Here is a 17076-nt window from a genome sequence, read left to right as displayed (position 1 = left end):
CCTTCTGTGTTCTTAACCCTGGTATGGAGTGGAAGCCCTGGTAATGAATCTGCATTCTCATATGTGTTCAGATTTGTGAATATTTTGAGTGTATGAGAAGAATAGTAAATAATGAAAAGCTAAAGTACCAAACTAAAAGAGTGAAATATTAAAAATTGCATAACTTCTGTGATTTTGGAGGGTAATGAATTTTTTACTGCCATGAGAAAAATAGTATTTATGTAGGTGATGCAGTGGTGTAGAAAATGAAAGGACACACAGAGGTTTATAAAATTAATGTCAGTGTTAGGCTATTTAACTATTCTAGCTACTAAGGAAACTAGAAGGTGAAAATAGGAGTAGGAGGAGTAGGTATTCTAGCTGCTAAGGAAGCTAGTGAAGACGTTACCTCTTTAAAAGAGCTGATGATAACTTAAATAAATAAGACTTCATCTTTTAATCGTTCCCATGGAAGAGTAAAAACTACTGCCAAATTTTTCTCCTGGAGGTTTTGTCATTTTTGATGAGGGTAGAATGTCATCCAGCGTGCCCTGGCACCCCTTATGCCGAGGGTCTCACTGGCACAGCGTGCAGGCCAAGGCAATCGTTCCTGTGCTGTCTGCCGTGGCCCGTGGCACGTTGTGGTTGCTGGATGTGTGTGTTGGGTAATCCCAGGCTGCTCTCCATGGAGGAGTGGTGGTTGGCAGGAGGGTGTCGCAGACAGAGGAGGTCGTGCACGCCCGGGCACGCTGATAGAAGAACTCACCTGAAACTGGCAGCACAGCAGCACGGGCGCTTTGGGCTGAACTGTCTGTGCCAGTGAGAGCTGGGCGTGCGATGCCCGTCAAATGCCATCTTCCTGCTTAGGAATGAGCTTGTGGTATTAGAGCTTTGATGGTGGGGGAGGCACTTCGTTGAGCTAAATTCTCCCTCTGAAATATTGCGGTATTTGGTGGTGGTGTGGATTTCTATTAAAGGATGTGTTTTGCCTGCCTGTAGAGAGTACTCCTGTAACTAACTTCAGTATTTTCAGAATTCTGCATTTTAGGAATTATTTTGTCTTTTCTTTGCATAGCTTTTTACTAAGAACATGCCTAAATGGTGACCAACACTGTTGATTGACTTTTTTTCTTAATCTGTATTAAATTACTCAGTATGGAAGATAATTCAAAGGAAAACTTGCATCGGTCTTCTCTTCTGGGAAGTGACTCCTGAGGGAATAGCTTAGCCTTGTCTTTAGCTCTTTTTTCTTTTATTATTACCAGTGCTGAGTGTACCTATGGATATTCAATTGTCATGTTGTAATAACTAGAATGTTGGTGTTAATGATCTTTTTAACTGCATAGTAGTAATTTTATTCTTTTCTGCATGTGTAGACTTTTTCTGGTTTTATAATTTGTGCATCTGTTAATTTTAGTAATTAGTCTGAGTAATACTAGATTTAAACTTGTTTTTATTTCAAACTCATTTAACTGTTTCTCTGTGGTAAGCTTAATGAAAATGGAACCTGACACTAAATTTTAGTCATCAGTGCTCCATTTAATGTTTAGGGTCAATTACTTCATCAATATTTCTATGGGAAAAGTAAATTCACTTATTGAAAAAACTACTTTTCCTTAACCCAAGTTAAACATTTTCTTGCACGGGCAAGTTTAGAGCACGATGGATGTGTACTGCCGAAATACTAGGTCTGGCTTCACTGCTGTCATGGAATTTATGTCCATAGTTCTGAAGAAAACTAGGTTATCATATGACTTTGAAATGGGGGGCATATCTTGAGGATTTCAATGGCAACACAGTATGAGGATTAAAGCTGTTATGATGCTGCTCTTTTATTCTACCCCTTTTTGGTTGCAGCATTGAAGTCACTCCTTCCTCCCCCCACCAAGGCCTCTCATATCCCTACTTTCCTGCTTTTTGAATATGGTACTATGGTCGAGTCACCCACTAAGCAAACTGGAATGGATTAATTGGATGATTCTCTGCCAAAGCAGATATTATGCAATATTATCAATCCTCAGAGCAGTTGTGGTGTTTTGGAAGTTCTTTTCTTTGGAAAATGATACTCGGTGGTTTTTATTTGTCTAAAAGCCTGTAGGATTTAGGTTTGGAGGGCTGATGGAAGTGCTTGCTCGAGGAATTCGAGGTGGGCATTAGTCATGTTCATTTAAATGAGTTCATTATTGATAAGCTTTTGCGGGGTCAACTTTTAAATTAGCGCAGACATTAAAATGGTTGTACATTTATAGCTAGAGGGAACATGGTGAGTTCTCTAATAAATATTTATCTCAAAAACCAGGCATCTGTTTGAGAGCAACAGAGCTAGGAGTTGATGGCAGAGCTTTGGTCTTTAGGCAGTTGTCAGAGAGGGAGATTCATGGGCCAAACATTCAGCAGTGTTGAATTTATGGCAGAAACCCCTGTAAGTGCAAAGATTTGCAACGTGGCTGTGCATATTTATAAGTGGTGTGGATGAGGATGCAGGGTTGTCCTTATCTTTGGATTTCTTCAGTTGAGTGAACTATATTCAGCCTTAAGTTCTTCAGCTTGTCTCTGATACTCCAGAAGGCCTGTATAAACTGCTGGTGAAGTTGTAAAATAAAGGATATGGCTCTTTAAAAGGTGGTTGTATTCACAAGTTTGTCTGCCAGTAATTCTCATTTTTTTCTAAAAAGGAGTTATTCTTTATAAAAGCAGTCACAGTAAATTTTCTAGTTCTATGCAATTTTCTTTCCATTCTGGTTTTCAGTGGTTATAAATAACACATGAAATGACTTTCAAGGTAGAAAGCAGGAATCCATTTTGAAATATTCTATAAAATAAAGAGTGATTTATGGTTTCGTATGATTTTGGCTGAAAGCACTCGGGCTTTGCCAGGTCATCAAAGTCCTGTCAGGAGAATCTATTATTTATTGTTCGATATGCTGGGAGTGGTGTAAGTACTTTATGTTTATCTTATGTAAGTATAGTGTTAGGAAAAATCACTTCCAGATATTAATGCTATTTTTAAAATATACCCTGAAAGACTAACCTGAATATTATAGATTTGAATTATGAAGTTAACTTTGAAGATTGATTTAAAAAAAAAAAAAAAAGAAAAATGAATAATTCCTAATGTTTTTATTGTTGCAGGATATTTTTAGGATGTGCCTAAAATGTTTTCTAATGCATCTTATGGGCTGATATTTTGGTTACAGTATCTTATATAAGTACATAATCTTAAATTTACATCAGCAGCTGTTACAACAGAAGCTAGATGGAAAACCAGCTGAAGGTGGATATTTTTTTATGTTAATGGTCATTGTGGACTAACACAGTGGCCCTGCCTTGTAGTGTTGATGTCTGGAAGGAGGAAATAGACCCACATTATTATTATTATCATTTGTAAGTGAGTCCTTACCTGTCCTTGTAAATGTCAAACAAAATGAACACTGACTTACAGTTTTCTCTTGACTTCCCCCCCTTTTTTTGTATTCTCCAAGTGTTAACATGCCTTTACTGTACTGACTTTTTTTTTCAGTTGATTAAAACTGAAGAGTTGTTTTCTGGCATGCCTTCTATTCTGAATTTTTTTTAGAAAAAGTCTTAGCAAGATACTTTCAAATTCTAGTCTGAATGAAGAGTAATCAAGAAGACTCATTTGTCTGTCCCCAGTAGAAAATGTCATTCCACTGTTTGGAGAATGGTCATAAGCTGGTAATTCAGTCCTGCTACAAGAACCCATCTTTCTGTAAGTCAGTGGGGCACTGAGGTTGCTCTAGAGCCTTCCAAAGTGTTTTGTAAGAGCCTTTGTTGGTACATAGATGACTGTATGGAATTACTAACGTAGGAGAAGAAACTTACTGCTTTCTAAATCTCCTTTTATGAAGTATTTAAAAATGCATAAGGAGCAAGGTGAGCAAGCTATCTCCCATGGTGGGGGCAGTAAAGGAAGTGAAAGTATTGGGTAAAAATAAATCCTAATGTGTATCTTATTACACAGATCTTTCAATATATGTGCTTTGCATTTTCTTTATCTGCCGCTGTTGGTTGTAAACCAAGATTAGACTCGTAGCTGTACCGTGTGCAAGAGAAGTCGACTTACAAACCCTCTTTATTCAGTACAGTTTTGGTTTTTTCTTTAAGACATGAAGAATCTTCTGGATTTTACCTGTCGTCTTCCTTAATAGATTATTTAAAGGGATGTACTTGTGTAGATAATATTTGCTTGTATAAAAGTACTCAAATTTGATATTTCTTTGAAGATTACCATTCTGCTGGAAGGTAGCCCTCTAATAGGGAAAAGTAGAGCTGCTGTTGCTTTCCAGTTAACAGGATTCTTCATGCTGAAGTAATCTACTTTCACCTGTAGTCAAAAAATGACCAGCCAATTTGGGTACTAGCTTTTTAATGTTACCTTGATTCAGTGTCTCTGACCTTCCATGACCAGAATGTTTAGGTACAGGAGAACTTTGCCACACAATGTGACCCATCCAGTGATACAATTTTTATATAAATGTTTAACAGGCTAAAGTTGTATTCATACTGTTGTGTAGATCTCACGTATTTTCATTTTCCTGGGCTGTTATGACTTGGAGCCAAATTCAGAAAGTGCATTATCTTACTGTTGGTGTTTGGTTTGGGGGGTTTTGTTTGTTTGTTTGGGTCTTTCTTTCCCCTCTTCAGAGAAGACTGTTTGGTTTGCATGATTTTTAGTAACAAGTTACATTTTTATTTGGAGCATAGGTGTCTGCTTGTGTTCCTTTTCTAAAGAACATTTATTTGTACCAGCTGTGAGGTTTGCTGTTTTTCATTGCCATGTTCCTCTGGTGGTTCACAGATAACTAGAAGTGAGTTACTAGTGTAGGAGAAGAAAATTTACTTGTGGCTTCTTCCTTGACCAATTATGATTTCTTACTTGTCTTACATGTCTGTGCCACTACCATGTTCTGTAAAGCAGAAATATTTTTCTGATATTACTATGCAATACAAGCATATAATAAAATGAATCAAACCTATTACCAATTTTAATTAGCTAACTCTAACTGAAAGTATTATATGCAATAAGTATTTCAAATCTGTTTGCAATTAAATTATAAAATGCCTTTTAAGTTCTACATATACCAAAAACATACCGTGAAGATTGTGTAGTGAGCTTCTCCAGATTCAGCTGCTCCTCTCTTCTTAGAGGTTGGGATACAGAGAAAATTTATTGCAGTTGGTCAACTGTCTGGCTCCAGAAGATTGTTTTGAAATTGTCTGTGTTCCAGCATTTTTAATATATTTCCCTTCAACATTTTATATTATGAAAAAGCCACTTTTGATTTATTTAGTAGATACAGTGAAGCAAATTAAACATTTAAACCTTTTCAAGATGAAGCTTGTGTAATTCAGTAGAAGCTTATCAGCTGGATGACTGGGAAACAGTTTACAGTGAACAACTTGGGCACCAAGATGCCTCCACAGATATGAAGGTGTTTAGTTTATGAATTGCTTGGGGCAGTGAATGTATCCATTTAAAGTCAAGAGCAGTGCGTCACTATAGCGTTGTGTACAGCGCTAATCAGAGGAGACACAATGTGCAAGCCTGAAATTAATTTTTTATTACACAGAGGTGAATTATAACTTTTCATTATTTTTGTAAAGCTTTTAAAATCAGTTGACTTTTAAAGCTGAAGAATTTTCTAGCTTAGCAGTTATCTCTAATTTTAATTTTGCTGTGTTGAAACTAAAGGTAGAATTGGTGTCTTGGTATCTGTGTATAATGTGTAGCTAATTCCTCTTAATTCTTGCTTATTTACTTGTAAACCAGATTATTCATGAAAATGAAAGCATGGCTGATTTTTCACAGGGTGGGTCTAAAAATTCATATAATGGGTATTATCTTGGTCAGAGGTTGCTGGAAACAACCAGATGTAGACTTCAAGGTCAGCTTGTAAGATTCACGGAGATTAATCTGCCTCTTATGTATCCGAGAGGGCTATAACAGAGAGAGTGCTTCGACAGCTGGCGGTGAAAACTAGTGCTATCAAAAGTGGACTGCGTTCTTCATCATCATATTGTCGTGAACCCGGTGTTCATGCTATCTGCTTGCTGGGGTACTTCGTTCTGGCACTGCAGCTGTTTCTGATGTAACCCTGGAATCTCTTGCAGCAGTTTCCAATGCGTTATACAGATAGCAGGAGAAACAGAGAAGTTGGTAGGAGTAACTTCAGTTTCTACATGCTGAAGTGAGCCATGCCACCATGTTTGTTGGTCTAATTAGAACCAGCTTCTTACAATTTAATCTGCTTGCCTTTTTTCTTTCTTTTTTTTTTTTCCTCTTCTTTTTTCTTCACTATCTTTCCACCAGGATGCAAGAAGTCCAAACAGAGAAGGGCACGTATATAGTCAGCATTCTTCCTGGACCAGTACTAGAAAGACTTAGAAGTTGGTTCACTTGGATTTTGCACTTGTATTTCAATGAGGCAGTGTCACGGATTCATGTGACTGCTTTGCTTTCTGGTTAGGTTTCAAGAAGTACCTATGAAATTCTACCTGTTAGAACATGTTAATGACCCAGAGATCACTATTGAATAAAATCCCTGATTTGATACTTATTTTTATATCTGTCTGCAGATATAATGTCCTACTTCATTGAAATTTTAAATTCATGTTTCCTTGAGAAGTCCAGAGAGGCTAATTTACCTAATATGAGATCTGATAAATGGAGGTTTAAATGGAGAAAGAAGGCAGTGGCTCTAAGGAACGATGATACAGATTTCAACTGGTACTAATCAGTCCTCCTTTGGGAAGGAAAACTCTTTATCTTTGTTTTTCCTGGTAAGAGAAATGAGGGACAGGACAGTTTAGCATCATGCAAATATTTTATGTGTAAGCATTCTGAAACAGGTTATGAGAGGACCAGAAAGCACAGAAAGTGTTTATACTTCTTGTTAACAAGCCCTGCTATTTCTGAATTGATTCTGTCTCAAATGCAAAGAACTTCTGAGTCAGCACATTAAATTGATACGAGAATTGTATGGACTCGTTATTCCTCTACATAAATCCCTTTTATGCTGCCAGATGTTTATGTGTAGCATACTGAAGTCTGGATCTGTTGCTGTTTTCTTGTGGCTGGATCATGCAATTCCTATTCAGACTTCTGATTTCCTGCTAATACCATTGGAAAACTAAAAATTGTCTGGACTTGGAACATTATTTGAGAATAATGTGGAATAAGACACATACAGCATATCCCACTTGAAATGTAGATGTATTTTTGGCAGAAGAAAGAATGAGTGACATTAAATATGACTAATAAGCCCAACTAACTTCTCAGTGGAGATAATCTAAATCAATAATTATGTGTTGTAGAGGCCTATGAAATGCCTCAGATAAAGTCTTTAGAGCTGAATTGAAGTAAGAACTCGAAACACAGACCATTGTGAACAGACAAGGAGGAAGCAGGAATTGTGCAGCACACACTTCACAACTGTCACAAGATCCTGGATGTGCGCAGCCTTATTGTGTGAAAGCAACTCCACATTTAGCTGTCCTCCAAAAGTGTTTATATACACACTTCATTTCTCTCCCTCTATAAACTATCTGTAGCAGAATCTACAACTACTGTTTTGTTTGTTGTTCCTGAAAAAGATTTTCTTTTCCTCATTTGGGCACAGAGAATATAACTCTGTAAAGGGAATTGAGAAAATTGTTTCTCCTTCCTTGTTGATAAAAGCCACTGAGAAAGTGGTGTAAAACATCACCAGCACTGCCTGGCTGGCCAGGACTGGAGTTATAGCTACTAGGGCATAACTGATTGCTTTAAGCTTGATCCAATTGATGCTGTGTTGGAGGTCTGTTCTTCCATTAACCTTGGATGAAATTGTTCCCTGAATTAGCTTCCTTGCTCTTGAAAGCTGGCATCAATTTTCTTCACCAACCCTTTGCTTCCAAGATACTGTGGCCCCCGGAGTACCCACTGGCAACAGAATGAGAAAGTGTAAGGAAGGGAAGGCCCATGCATTTCAGCTTTTGGAGAGGCTCTCAGAACAACTTGATGGAGTAAGACACCATTTATTCTGTGACAAAACCTCGGTAAACTGAAGAAATAAGACTGCTCCTTGGCACCAGTTTCTGAATTTTCTTCTCCACCAGAAATCAAACCACATGGAGAAGGTAGCTTTGCCAAATACAAGTTACTCCTTCCTACATGTGATCTGGACTGTGTGATGGTTACTTTACTAAAGCCTTTTCCAAGAAAGGTGGCTCTGGTAAACAGACCATTATAATATAATTATAGATAGTCCTTCTCTATCTAAGAAAAGAAAAAAAAACCCTAACTTGCACAAGTCTCCTTAGAGAAATGGTACAGATTTATTTAACAATGGCACATGAAGCTGAACTGTCTCCTACATGATGCTCACATAGTTGTGCAAAATAGGTCCCCTTCAGGTTATTATATATATATATTATTTTTTAAAATTGTTCCTATTTGGAAACAGCTTCGTAGTCTGAACTTTGATTTGTCAAAAACTCTAAACTGGATTATATTCACATTTTGAAATGTGTTCAGACCCTAGCTACAGGGCAGAGCAGACTCCAAAACTTCTCACTGAGAGTTTGGTTTGAAGATAGTGTATTACAGAATTCAGGTGACTGCAGGGGAAAGGCTGTATCCCTCATATTGATTCTCAAGTCTCACTTACACCTAATGAGTAAATAAAGCTGGGTATCTCTAAGCCGTTTTACTCGTGAAGGATTATTCTAACACTTCCTGCCACTCATCCCTCTTGAGGAACAGTCAGCTTTTCTTTTGCCAGCTTAAGGGATGAAGGACTTAGCAGTATAACCTATATTGCATTTCAGGATCTAGAATTAATAAAGACTAGCTCAACCATTTAAAATAATTTGTTCCTGTCTCCAAGAGTGCTAAATTGTACTAAATATCCCATTAAAGTCTTAACGGCTTCTTACTCTAGGCAAGTGAAAGCTTGGTGTTTTAAATGAGTCACCAGGCTGGCAGCGTACTGACCTTTTATTCATTTGTGAAGGCAGTGTTCCCTCTGAAGAAATAGGCAACTGCAGGCCTCAAGTTCTCCTGAAGATGCTGTTTGGTGTGAAGCTATGCAAAGAAGTTTGTGCCCTGCCACCCCTGCCCCCTGTGCTACCAGTTCTGTCTCTCCCCCGTTGTACTCGTACAGCTGCTTCTGGCGTGCGCTGTAAATCAGATCAGGGAAGCACTCCTTTCACTTTGTTTAATCTCATCCCTTAATTGGATACGTAGCCTAAGTGTCTCCTAATATCAGTCCCTTAGAATTTTAATCACTTTTACTGAATTAACCTGCTTGAACAGCCAATAGGTTGTTTAAAAAGAGATTTCAGCAAAGCTAGTGCCGTACAGCCTGTGAGATAGCAGGCTGTACTGAGTCTAGTCAGAAATCCAAGTCATCTAACTGTGCAGGTAACAACAGAAGTTAGAGAACAGCCTCGTTTGTTTATGAAACCTCCAACTGGTCCCTTGTGCTATACCAGGCAGGTATTGCTGGGTTTTTTTTACTACATATCTTTTCTAAGTATAATGAAAACATACTGATTTGACAGAGAATAATTGCATGATGTGGGAGATTCTGATAGGGATACCACTTCAAGGACAGCCATCTCAGATTCAATCTGTCCCTTAGAAGTGAAGTGAAAGTACAACTGCACTGTGAGTTTAGCTTTTATATTTACACTCAGATCTTGGTTTGCATGCAGAATATGGAGGAGACAGGACCATGCAGGACTCTGTCTGCTGTACACAATTGTTTGATGCCATCCCAACAGGTTTATACCCTCACACTTAGAATCATAGAATGGTTTGGATTGGAAGGGATCTTAAAGATCATCCAGTTCCAACCCCCCTGCCATCAGCAGGGACACCTTCCACTGGACCAGGTTGCTCAAAGCCTCACTTCTCAATGTATCCTTGAACAATATACCAGGGCATGCAGCATTTACTGTAAATTTCTTAATTTTAAACCACCATTTTAACAGGTTGTTACACAGTCTTCACGTTATGTCAGACTTTGGAGTGAACAAAAATGCTCTCAGATAATACCTTTCTGTATCAAGAGGGATACAGTTACAGAGCATCCCATTCAAATTTGGGTATCACTGTGCTGGCAAATACTCAATCTGATTATGTTACCAAGGTGTCTAGAGAAGACACTGGTGACAAGCTTTGACTCAGAGGTAGTAGTGTTTGCAAGTTATATGCCATGCAGCTATTAAATAAAAAAATACTGCGTTCAAGAAGGTCATAGGAAGATGTTAGTGAACTCAAAAGAGTGTTCGTTATTTTAGGAGTGTTGAGAGCATTAAAAATTTCAGTGATTCACATTGTTGACTTTCTTTTTGTTTGAATTGCCTGTTACCAAATTCTAACTTTATTTCATTTTTTGATATATCTTAGCATACTAAGTTCTAAAAATTGCATGTCTCTTTTTCAGGTCTGCCTGAATCTATTATTGCAGCAGCGTGTGCCAGAAGTGGCCAGAGTGTTCTTCATGTTGATTCGTAAGTTACACCAGTAATTTTCCTTTTTAAGAGTTAAACTGGCTAGAATTATATCTGTGTCTATGTCAGCGTGCCCTTGAGGACTGGTGTTTTGTGTTCATCTGGCATCAAGTAATCTTACACTTCTGTCTCTTATTTTTGGGGAGTTACTTCCATCAATAGACAGGCAGTTTTTGCATGCCAGCTCAGTAATTTGGAACGTAAGCAATGTGGTCGAGGATGCTGTTGATGGGTCCTTCTTTCATACAGACAAGAATGGTTACACATTAGTGCCCTTCGTTATCATTCCTGGCAATAATTACCCCATTCTGGTTTTGTGAGGATTTTTACCTGAGTGAGCCATAGAGAAGTTAATACAAGTATTTTTGCATTTTAATTGTTATCAGAGTGAAGACCAGTGAAGTCAGGCTGATAAGGCAGGAGATGATTATAGCACTCTTCTTTACTGTCTTCTCTCTGTCCCATGCTAAATCAGTTTGTAAGCAGAGTGCAGAATACCACTGAAATCAGTTGATTCAAAAACTACTTCTGTTGCACTTCAAAACAGGGGGATTTGCTGAAGCACTTGGAGCAGTGTATTTCATTGCATCCTTTTAAGAGATTAACGTTTCATTTTACTTCTCTTTACCAATTAGCCAGAGTTAATTTGTTTTAATAAACTGTGTAACTGTACACTGCTATGCACACCATTTTTTAGAAAAGAATCTTTGAAGCTTGGCTTATTTGTACACCTGCTCAGCAAAATTTAGCAGCATGACTCAAGTCTAGAGCTCTTGGTTTCTGAGGCAAGCTTGAAATCAAATGCTGGAGCTTCAGCTGACAAAGACAGACTTTTAAAATACCCCTCTCTTCCATCTACCACTTTAACACTCTGATTTTCTCATAACTCTTTTGAGACGATCGATCATCACTAAGCAGCTTTTGAGGCTGCTTTACTGTCTTGTGTTTTTCTGGAAGATTACAAATGGAATGTATTTTGTGAGGTTTCTGTGCTAGACACCTGCACCGTGGCTGCTCTAGTTCGTTATGTGAGATCAAGGTATGATTATACAGATTTTTTTTTTAAACTGTTTTTTTTGGCAGCACTGCCAGTGATCTTGATTGTAGCTGGTTCCTGTCCCCTTTCTGCTTTTTCAGTCCCATTGTTAGTGCAGTCATGCAATTTACTGGGGTAATATAGTTTTGGGAGAGGGTCAGCAGCAGGAAGTGAGGACTGCCTAAGCAGCACTGCTGCAATAAGTATTGTCATAGCCTAAAATGCATAACAATTTCCTAAAGTTCAACAAATTTCTGCTGTTCAGCTGTGGTGAATATTTGTGTATGTCATGGGAGTGAGTAGTTTGGTAAAATTTGACCTGAAGAGAAGGGGAAAAAAAAGCTCTTATGTGTTTAACTGTAAAATCATAACTCTGTTAATAACCAGGAAAAGTCTATGTGGTGACTAATTTCAGGCAGCCTGTTACCTGCTCTAGCTCATACCTGCTGGATTTTGGCAGAGAAGTGTAATACGTGGTTTGGAAGTGGAGGTAGCAGCACGAGTGCTGTAAGCTTAGGTGTTCAGACTGTTAATACCTGTTTGCAAAAAATTACAAGATTGGCATAGTGTTTTATTTTTACACCATATTTTTGAGCTCTTGCCTTTCTGTAAAAATTCTTGTGATATGTACTTGTGTGTCCAGCACCTAGGTTGAGAGGCTTTTCCCAGAAACAGTATAAATGTTTCCAGTTTTTCTTGTGTCTCATACCAAGAGCTTAAAAAGGATATGCTTTGTGCTATTAATTTTCTCTGAACATTGTCGGTTCATGATGAAACTTCTGTAATATCTTTTGCCTACAGCCCTACAAAGGACCCATTCATTTTTCATACGTTTATTTCTAATTTGAAGTCATACACAATTTCAGGACTAGCTCACTAACTTGATTACACAAAATATGATTTGCAATTGCTCAGTTTGCTGTTATGCTGCCCACAAAGTCTCTGACTTCTTGTCTTGGACTGGAGCGAGGGCAGGTGATGTGCCTCAGAGTCAGTAGTTTTTTATCTAGAGGAGGGCGTTGGATAAAGAACTCATGGATCTTAATGAATCTTCAGGCACTGTGGACTACTCTCAGCCTATGGAAAACTAGAAACTGTGAGGAAAAAAGTACTTAAATGGGCTAATATTCTAGTATTTTATGTCACAAGGGGATAGTAAACAGCAGGGCAGTACTTAATGCTCCATATTTAATATAACTAATGATTCAGGTGAAACAAAGACAGCTCTTAAGATTGTAATAATTTTAAAGTAGTGAAACACTGGAAAATGCAATAGGTATTCTGCCACAGTGGCAAAAAGAATGTTTAGATGCAGCTCAAGCAGATCTTACTGAAGTTACTGTGAAGACCTCATGCATAATGTATAAGGGTATGTTAATGTCAAACATTTTGGTACAGTAATTGATAAATTGCCTATCAGATTGCTAACCAAAACATTAGAAACCTTATTCTAGAGTAAGTGGGTAGGGAAGGAATAAAGTAGTTACGTTTGGATTTTAAGCTTAATGCATATATTGCCAGTAGACTACTTAAATTTTGTTAAATGAACCACTTCTGTTATTTCATTTTTCCATATTCATTAGCTATCAAAGTCTGTAATAATAGTTAGCCAGTGGAACTTGTATTTCTTTTATCCTTGCCTATTTTTAGCTACGATGAAGAGCCTTTCAGAAAACTCACAGAAGCAGGCAATTAGAAATATGGAATACAGATTTTGTTTATTACTGTTTTCACTTAAATATGCTTATTTACATTCACAGATGCTTTTGTTTTTGAGATGAAAATGAAGGCTTCCACATTTGATTCCTTTCTCCTATGGAGTTATTTTCCAACGCTAGTGCAGGCTGAGCTCAGGGGAAGGTGTTCTTACCCAAGGTGTTCTTCACTCGTTGCTGCCATTTTAATGAGTGTATGTGCTCACTGAATCATGGTCTAGAATCCATATCTTGGCAAAAAAAATGGAAATGTTTATACTGTACAACCACTTCCCCATAAATAGGGAAGTGTTTCAAGCCATCTGCTTCTCATGTTTAAGTTAGTACTGTTGCAAAAAAAAAAGCCTACCAAAACCAACAGAAAACCCCCACTCTGATGCCATTTGAATTTTAAGTGAAAAGTTAAGTCTTGAAAATCTTGCCAGAGATTCATCTGAATTAAAAGATTTTAATTTTATCTACTGTATGTCGAGTTTAATATACTCATATCTAGATTAATTTTCAAGTTTCATTTTACAGGGGTAGCAGTAACATCAACAAAAAAAATCTGTTCATATTCTTTTAGCAATATTAATAACTTTTTAGCAATATATGTTGTTCCCTTTTTGAAGGCTCATGAGTTAAAATTTTTTTTGGAGCATAAGAAAATATGATTTGGGGTTACTGAAATGCTTTTTTATATTAGGTGTGCTTCTTTGATTAATCTTTTGTTCTCTACCAGGTCTGAGTTAAGTTAGGCACAAGGTTTAAGGAACATACATGGATAAAGTCTTTGTTTATAGTTTACTTGCACTCATTACCTTGTGTATGTCATTTTATTACTTTTAATCTCCAGCCATGTTTGCATTTATCATCATATAGTCCATAGGTGATTATGGAAGATAGTTTTGAAGTGGTCTATTATAAAATACGAAGTTCTAAGTTTGATTTATAAACACTCTCCAAGCATTGCCATCAACAGTAGCTAATCTTATTCAAAATAGTCACTTCACTGCAGTGTTGCCATAAATTCCTGTAGACGGATTTTAAACTAAAGTTAGCTTCTGCCAAATAGTAATTGAAGGAGCTCTATTTCTCTGTGCCAGCTATCTGTCTCAATAAACATAAAATCTGTAGTTCTTTTCAGAGAGCTACATTTACTGTAGATATTAATGAGCTGTTGACATGTGAAATTTCAAGGATATTTGTTAAGTGATTTAGAAAAGTAATTTGCAATTTAAAACGTGGAGATTGGCACTTAGTTTAAATTTGAGGTTGCTGAAGAAAGGTAGATCAAGACTAAAAGTTGATTACTTGAAGTGAATGCATTTCCCATACTAATTGTCCATATGTGTAGGACTTTCTCTTGGTGGCTTGCTATGTTTTCTACTTCTGGTCGTTTGCTTATTTGCTTCTTATATATCTATAAAGTTATGTACCACTTTGGTCACTGAGGATGGACCAATTAGAGATGAGGTATGTTCAGCTACATTTTGTATTTGATTTTCAGCATCTACAGTGTAGCATTTGTAAACTGTAGCTTTATTGCTTGCATCCTTCCTCGTGGACTTATTTATCTTGCCATGTAGAGTTTAATTCAAAGACAAAGGAGTGTCGAGCTGCAGGATTTGAACTACCCTTTTGTGCCCAGTTTGCTTTGTCTACTTCTCATCTCTTACTTCTTGACACCTCTTATCTTCTTGGTTTTTTTACTTCCCTTGGCTTGTAGAGTACTTGACTGTTCCTTGTGTCCAAAGTTCTGTTTTATCTGAGCTTCCAAAAGCACCCTCTCTGTACCCGCCCCCAACATACCTGCTTTTGTAGTTTGTTCCACTTCTTGGTAGACAATCTGTCTCACTTTTTTCAGAACTTGTAAAATATAATGTAATACAACCCGTGTCGTCATATAACCTTCTTTTTGATCTTTAACTTCTGTGGAGTAGCTGTGCAAGTGCAGTAACCAGAGAGGGAAAAGGCTGCTTCTCAAAGCAGCTCAATTTCTCAAAAGAAAAACAGAGGAATTATTTAACTTTCAGTAAGGAAACCTAGGCAAAATTCTTAATTCTGGTATCTTTGGACCTTTTCTGAAAAAGTTGGTTTTGGTTTTATTTTGGGTATCATCTCATAGCAAAGGTATTAGAGAGTAAAACATGGTCTCAAATGGTCCATGATAATTACCTTTGGTCATGCTCATATCCCAGGATAAAATGTGTAGTACAAGTGACTGCTACCATCACCCTTCTATTGAGCTGAAGGATCTCAAGAGCTGTTTGGGTTAAACCCTTCCTCTTGGAAGGCAAGGAAGTTTAGTCCACTTTTCATGCTCAGAAATAAGATTACTAGGCCAGAATGGGAGTTTTTAATAAATGTTACTGTCTGTTTAATAGGTAGCACATGAAACTTTATGGCTTTGAAACATAAGTCATTTTGTGTTCAGGTCCTTAAAATCAATGTGGCAGTAACTTCCTTTGCAACAGACAGCTACTCTGATGGTTCGAGACTTCCTTCTGAGAGATCAGATGCAGGACAGACACACGCAGGCAGCTCTCTTGGGAGCAGTCGTGAGGCATCAGCAGCTTTTCTTCGGACATCACCGTCTTTGACTGTTGTGATGTGGCACTGAGAAGGGCAATCTTCTTAACAGGCACAGTCCATGAAATACTTTTTCTGTTCTTATGTTTTGCTTGTGTATCTTGTGCTTTCAAAAGTGCAATCTGCCTTCAAAAGGACATATTGGATATTCTCTTGGTTTGGATTCAAAGAATGTTAATTAGTTGGAAACAATTTGCAGTTTCAGTGTTCTGGACTGGGATTTGCTGATTCTTTCAAAGTATTTGAAGAAAAAAATGCTGTTAGTAACTGAGGAAAAAATCACAAACTAATGAGGAGAAGAGAGGATGAAGCTTTTTGCAGTGGTAAAACTATACGTGTGCTACATTTCCAAAACTTGGCAAAAATGGCTTCAGCAGCTCTGGTGTTAGCACGGAACTGCAGATTTGAGATTTGGAGAATGGGAACTAAAAGCAGCAGTGTTTTAATTCGTATGAAAATGCAGGTAATGCAGGAGAAGTTTCTGAGCAAATATAATCTAGGAAATAATGCATGGTACAAAAAGAAAACATCTGTACTCTGTCTAGCTTGGTAGATTTAATTTCTAACTCTGCTGTTACACCTTGAAAACGTTTCATGTTCTTACTTAGAGGGTAATTGGGTTATAACCCTAAAAAAGGGAGAGAATATCCATCTTTGCGGTTTGCTAATATAGCAAGAGAAGAGAGGAACTTAGTCCTTGAGGTTTTGGGACAATATTTGAGCTTTAATTAAGCTTTGATCTTGACCATTACTTTGTGGAATTCCTCAGTTCATCTTCAGGGCAATTATAACAAAAATATTTGGTTACAAAGGTCTCCTAATTGTAAAACCATTAGTCAGCTCTTTACAGAATTCCTCTTCCAGATTTTTACTAAAAACTTTGTTCATTTTATCAGTATCATGTCTAGTCTGCCTTCTTTCTGTAGTGTTTTCAGATGAGAAAATGAAGCAATCCTGATTCATCATGTGATACAGGATAAACTAATTAAAATTCTGTAGGGAATAAAAGTCTGGAAGTTGATGCTTCAAGAGAAGATTAATATTTGAGGTGGTATAGCATAACTTGGGGAAGATGCTCAAATGCCAGAGGAAAGGAAGGAAGGAAGGAAGGAAGAAAGGAAGGAGGGACAGCTGCAATTCATCTGCTGTTTGTCTCCTCAGTACTGCTTGAGGTTCAGAACAGCGTTATGGAGTGCTTTGTGTGAAGAGATTGGTTCAGTGGTGGTTAAACAGAAGAGCAGGTTCAAATCCACCTGA

The 17076-nt window shown here is 37.5% G+C and overlaps 1 protein-coding gene across 1 annotated transcript in view; it reads left to right on the top strand.

Annotated features, from left to right (window-relative positions):
* Window positions 1–542: 542 nt before the first annotated feature.
* The window catches only part of LOC104532865 (rab proteins geranylgeranyltransferase component A 1), a 62778-nt gene continuing 46244 nt past the window's right edge, over window positions 543–17076 (top strand). Inside the window, exons 1-2 of the mRNA XM_010178175.2 lie at window positions 543–633; window positions 10431–10497. Coding sequence (XP_010176477.2) covers window positions 543–633; window positions 10431–10497 — 158 coding nt within the window. The remainder of the gene's footprint in view (window positions 634–10430; window positions 10498–17076) is intronic.

Source organism: Antrostomus carolinensis, unplaced genomic scaffold, assembly GCF_000700745.2.
Source record: "Antrostomus carolinensis isolate BGI_N321 unplaced genomic scaffold, ASM70074v2 scaffold3451, whole genome shotgun sequence".
NCBI lineage: Eukaryota > Metazoa > Chordata > Aves > Caprimulgiformes > Caprimulgidae > Antrostomus > Antrostomus carolinensis.
The sequence above is the reverse complement of the archived record's forward strand: the minus strand, read 5'-3'. Positions and strand labels throughout refer to the sequence as shown.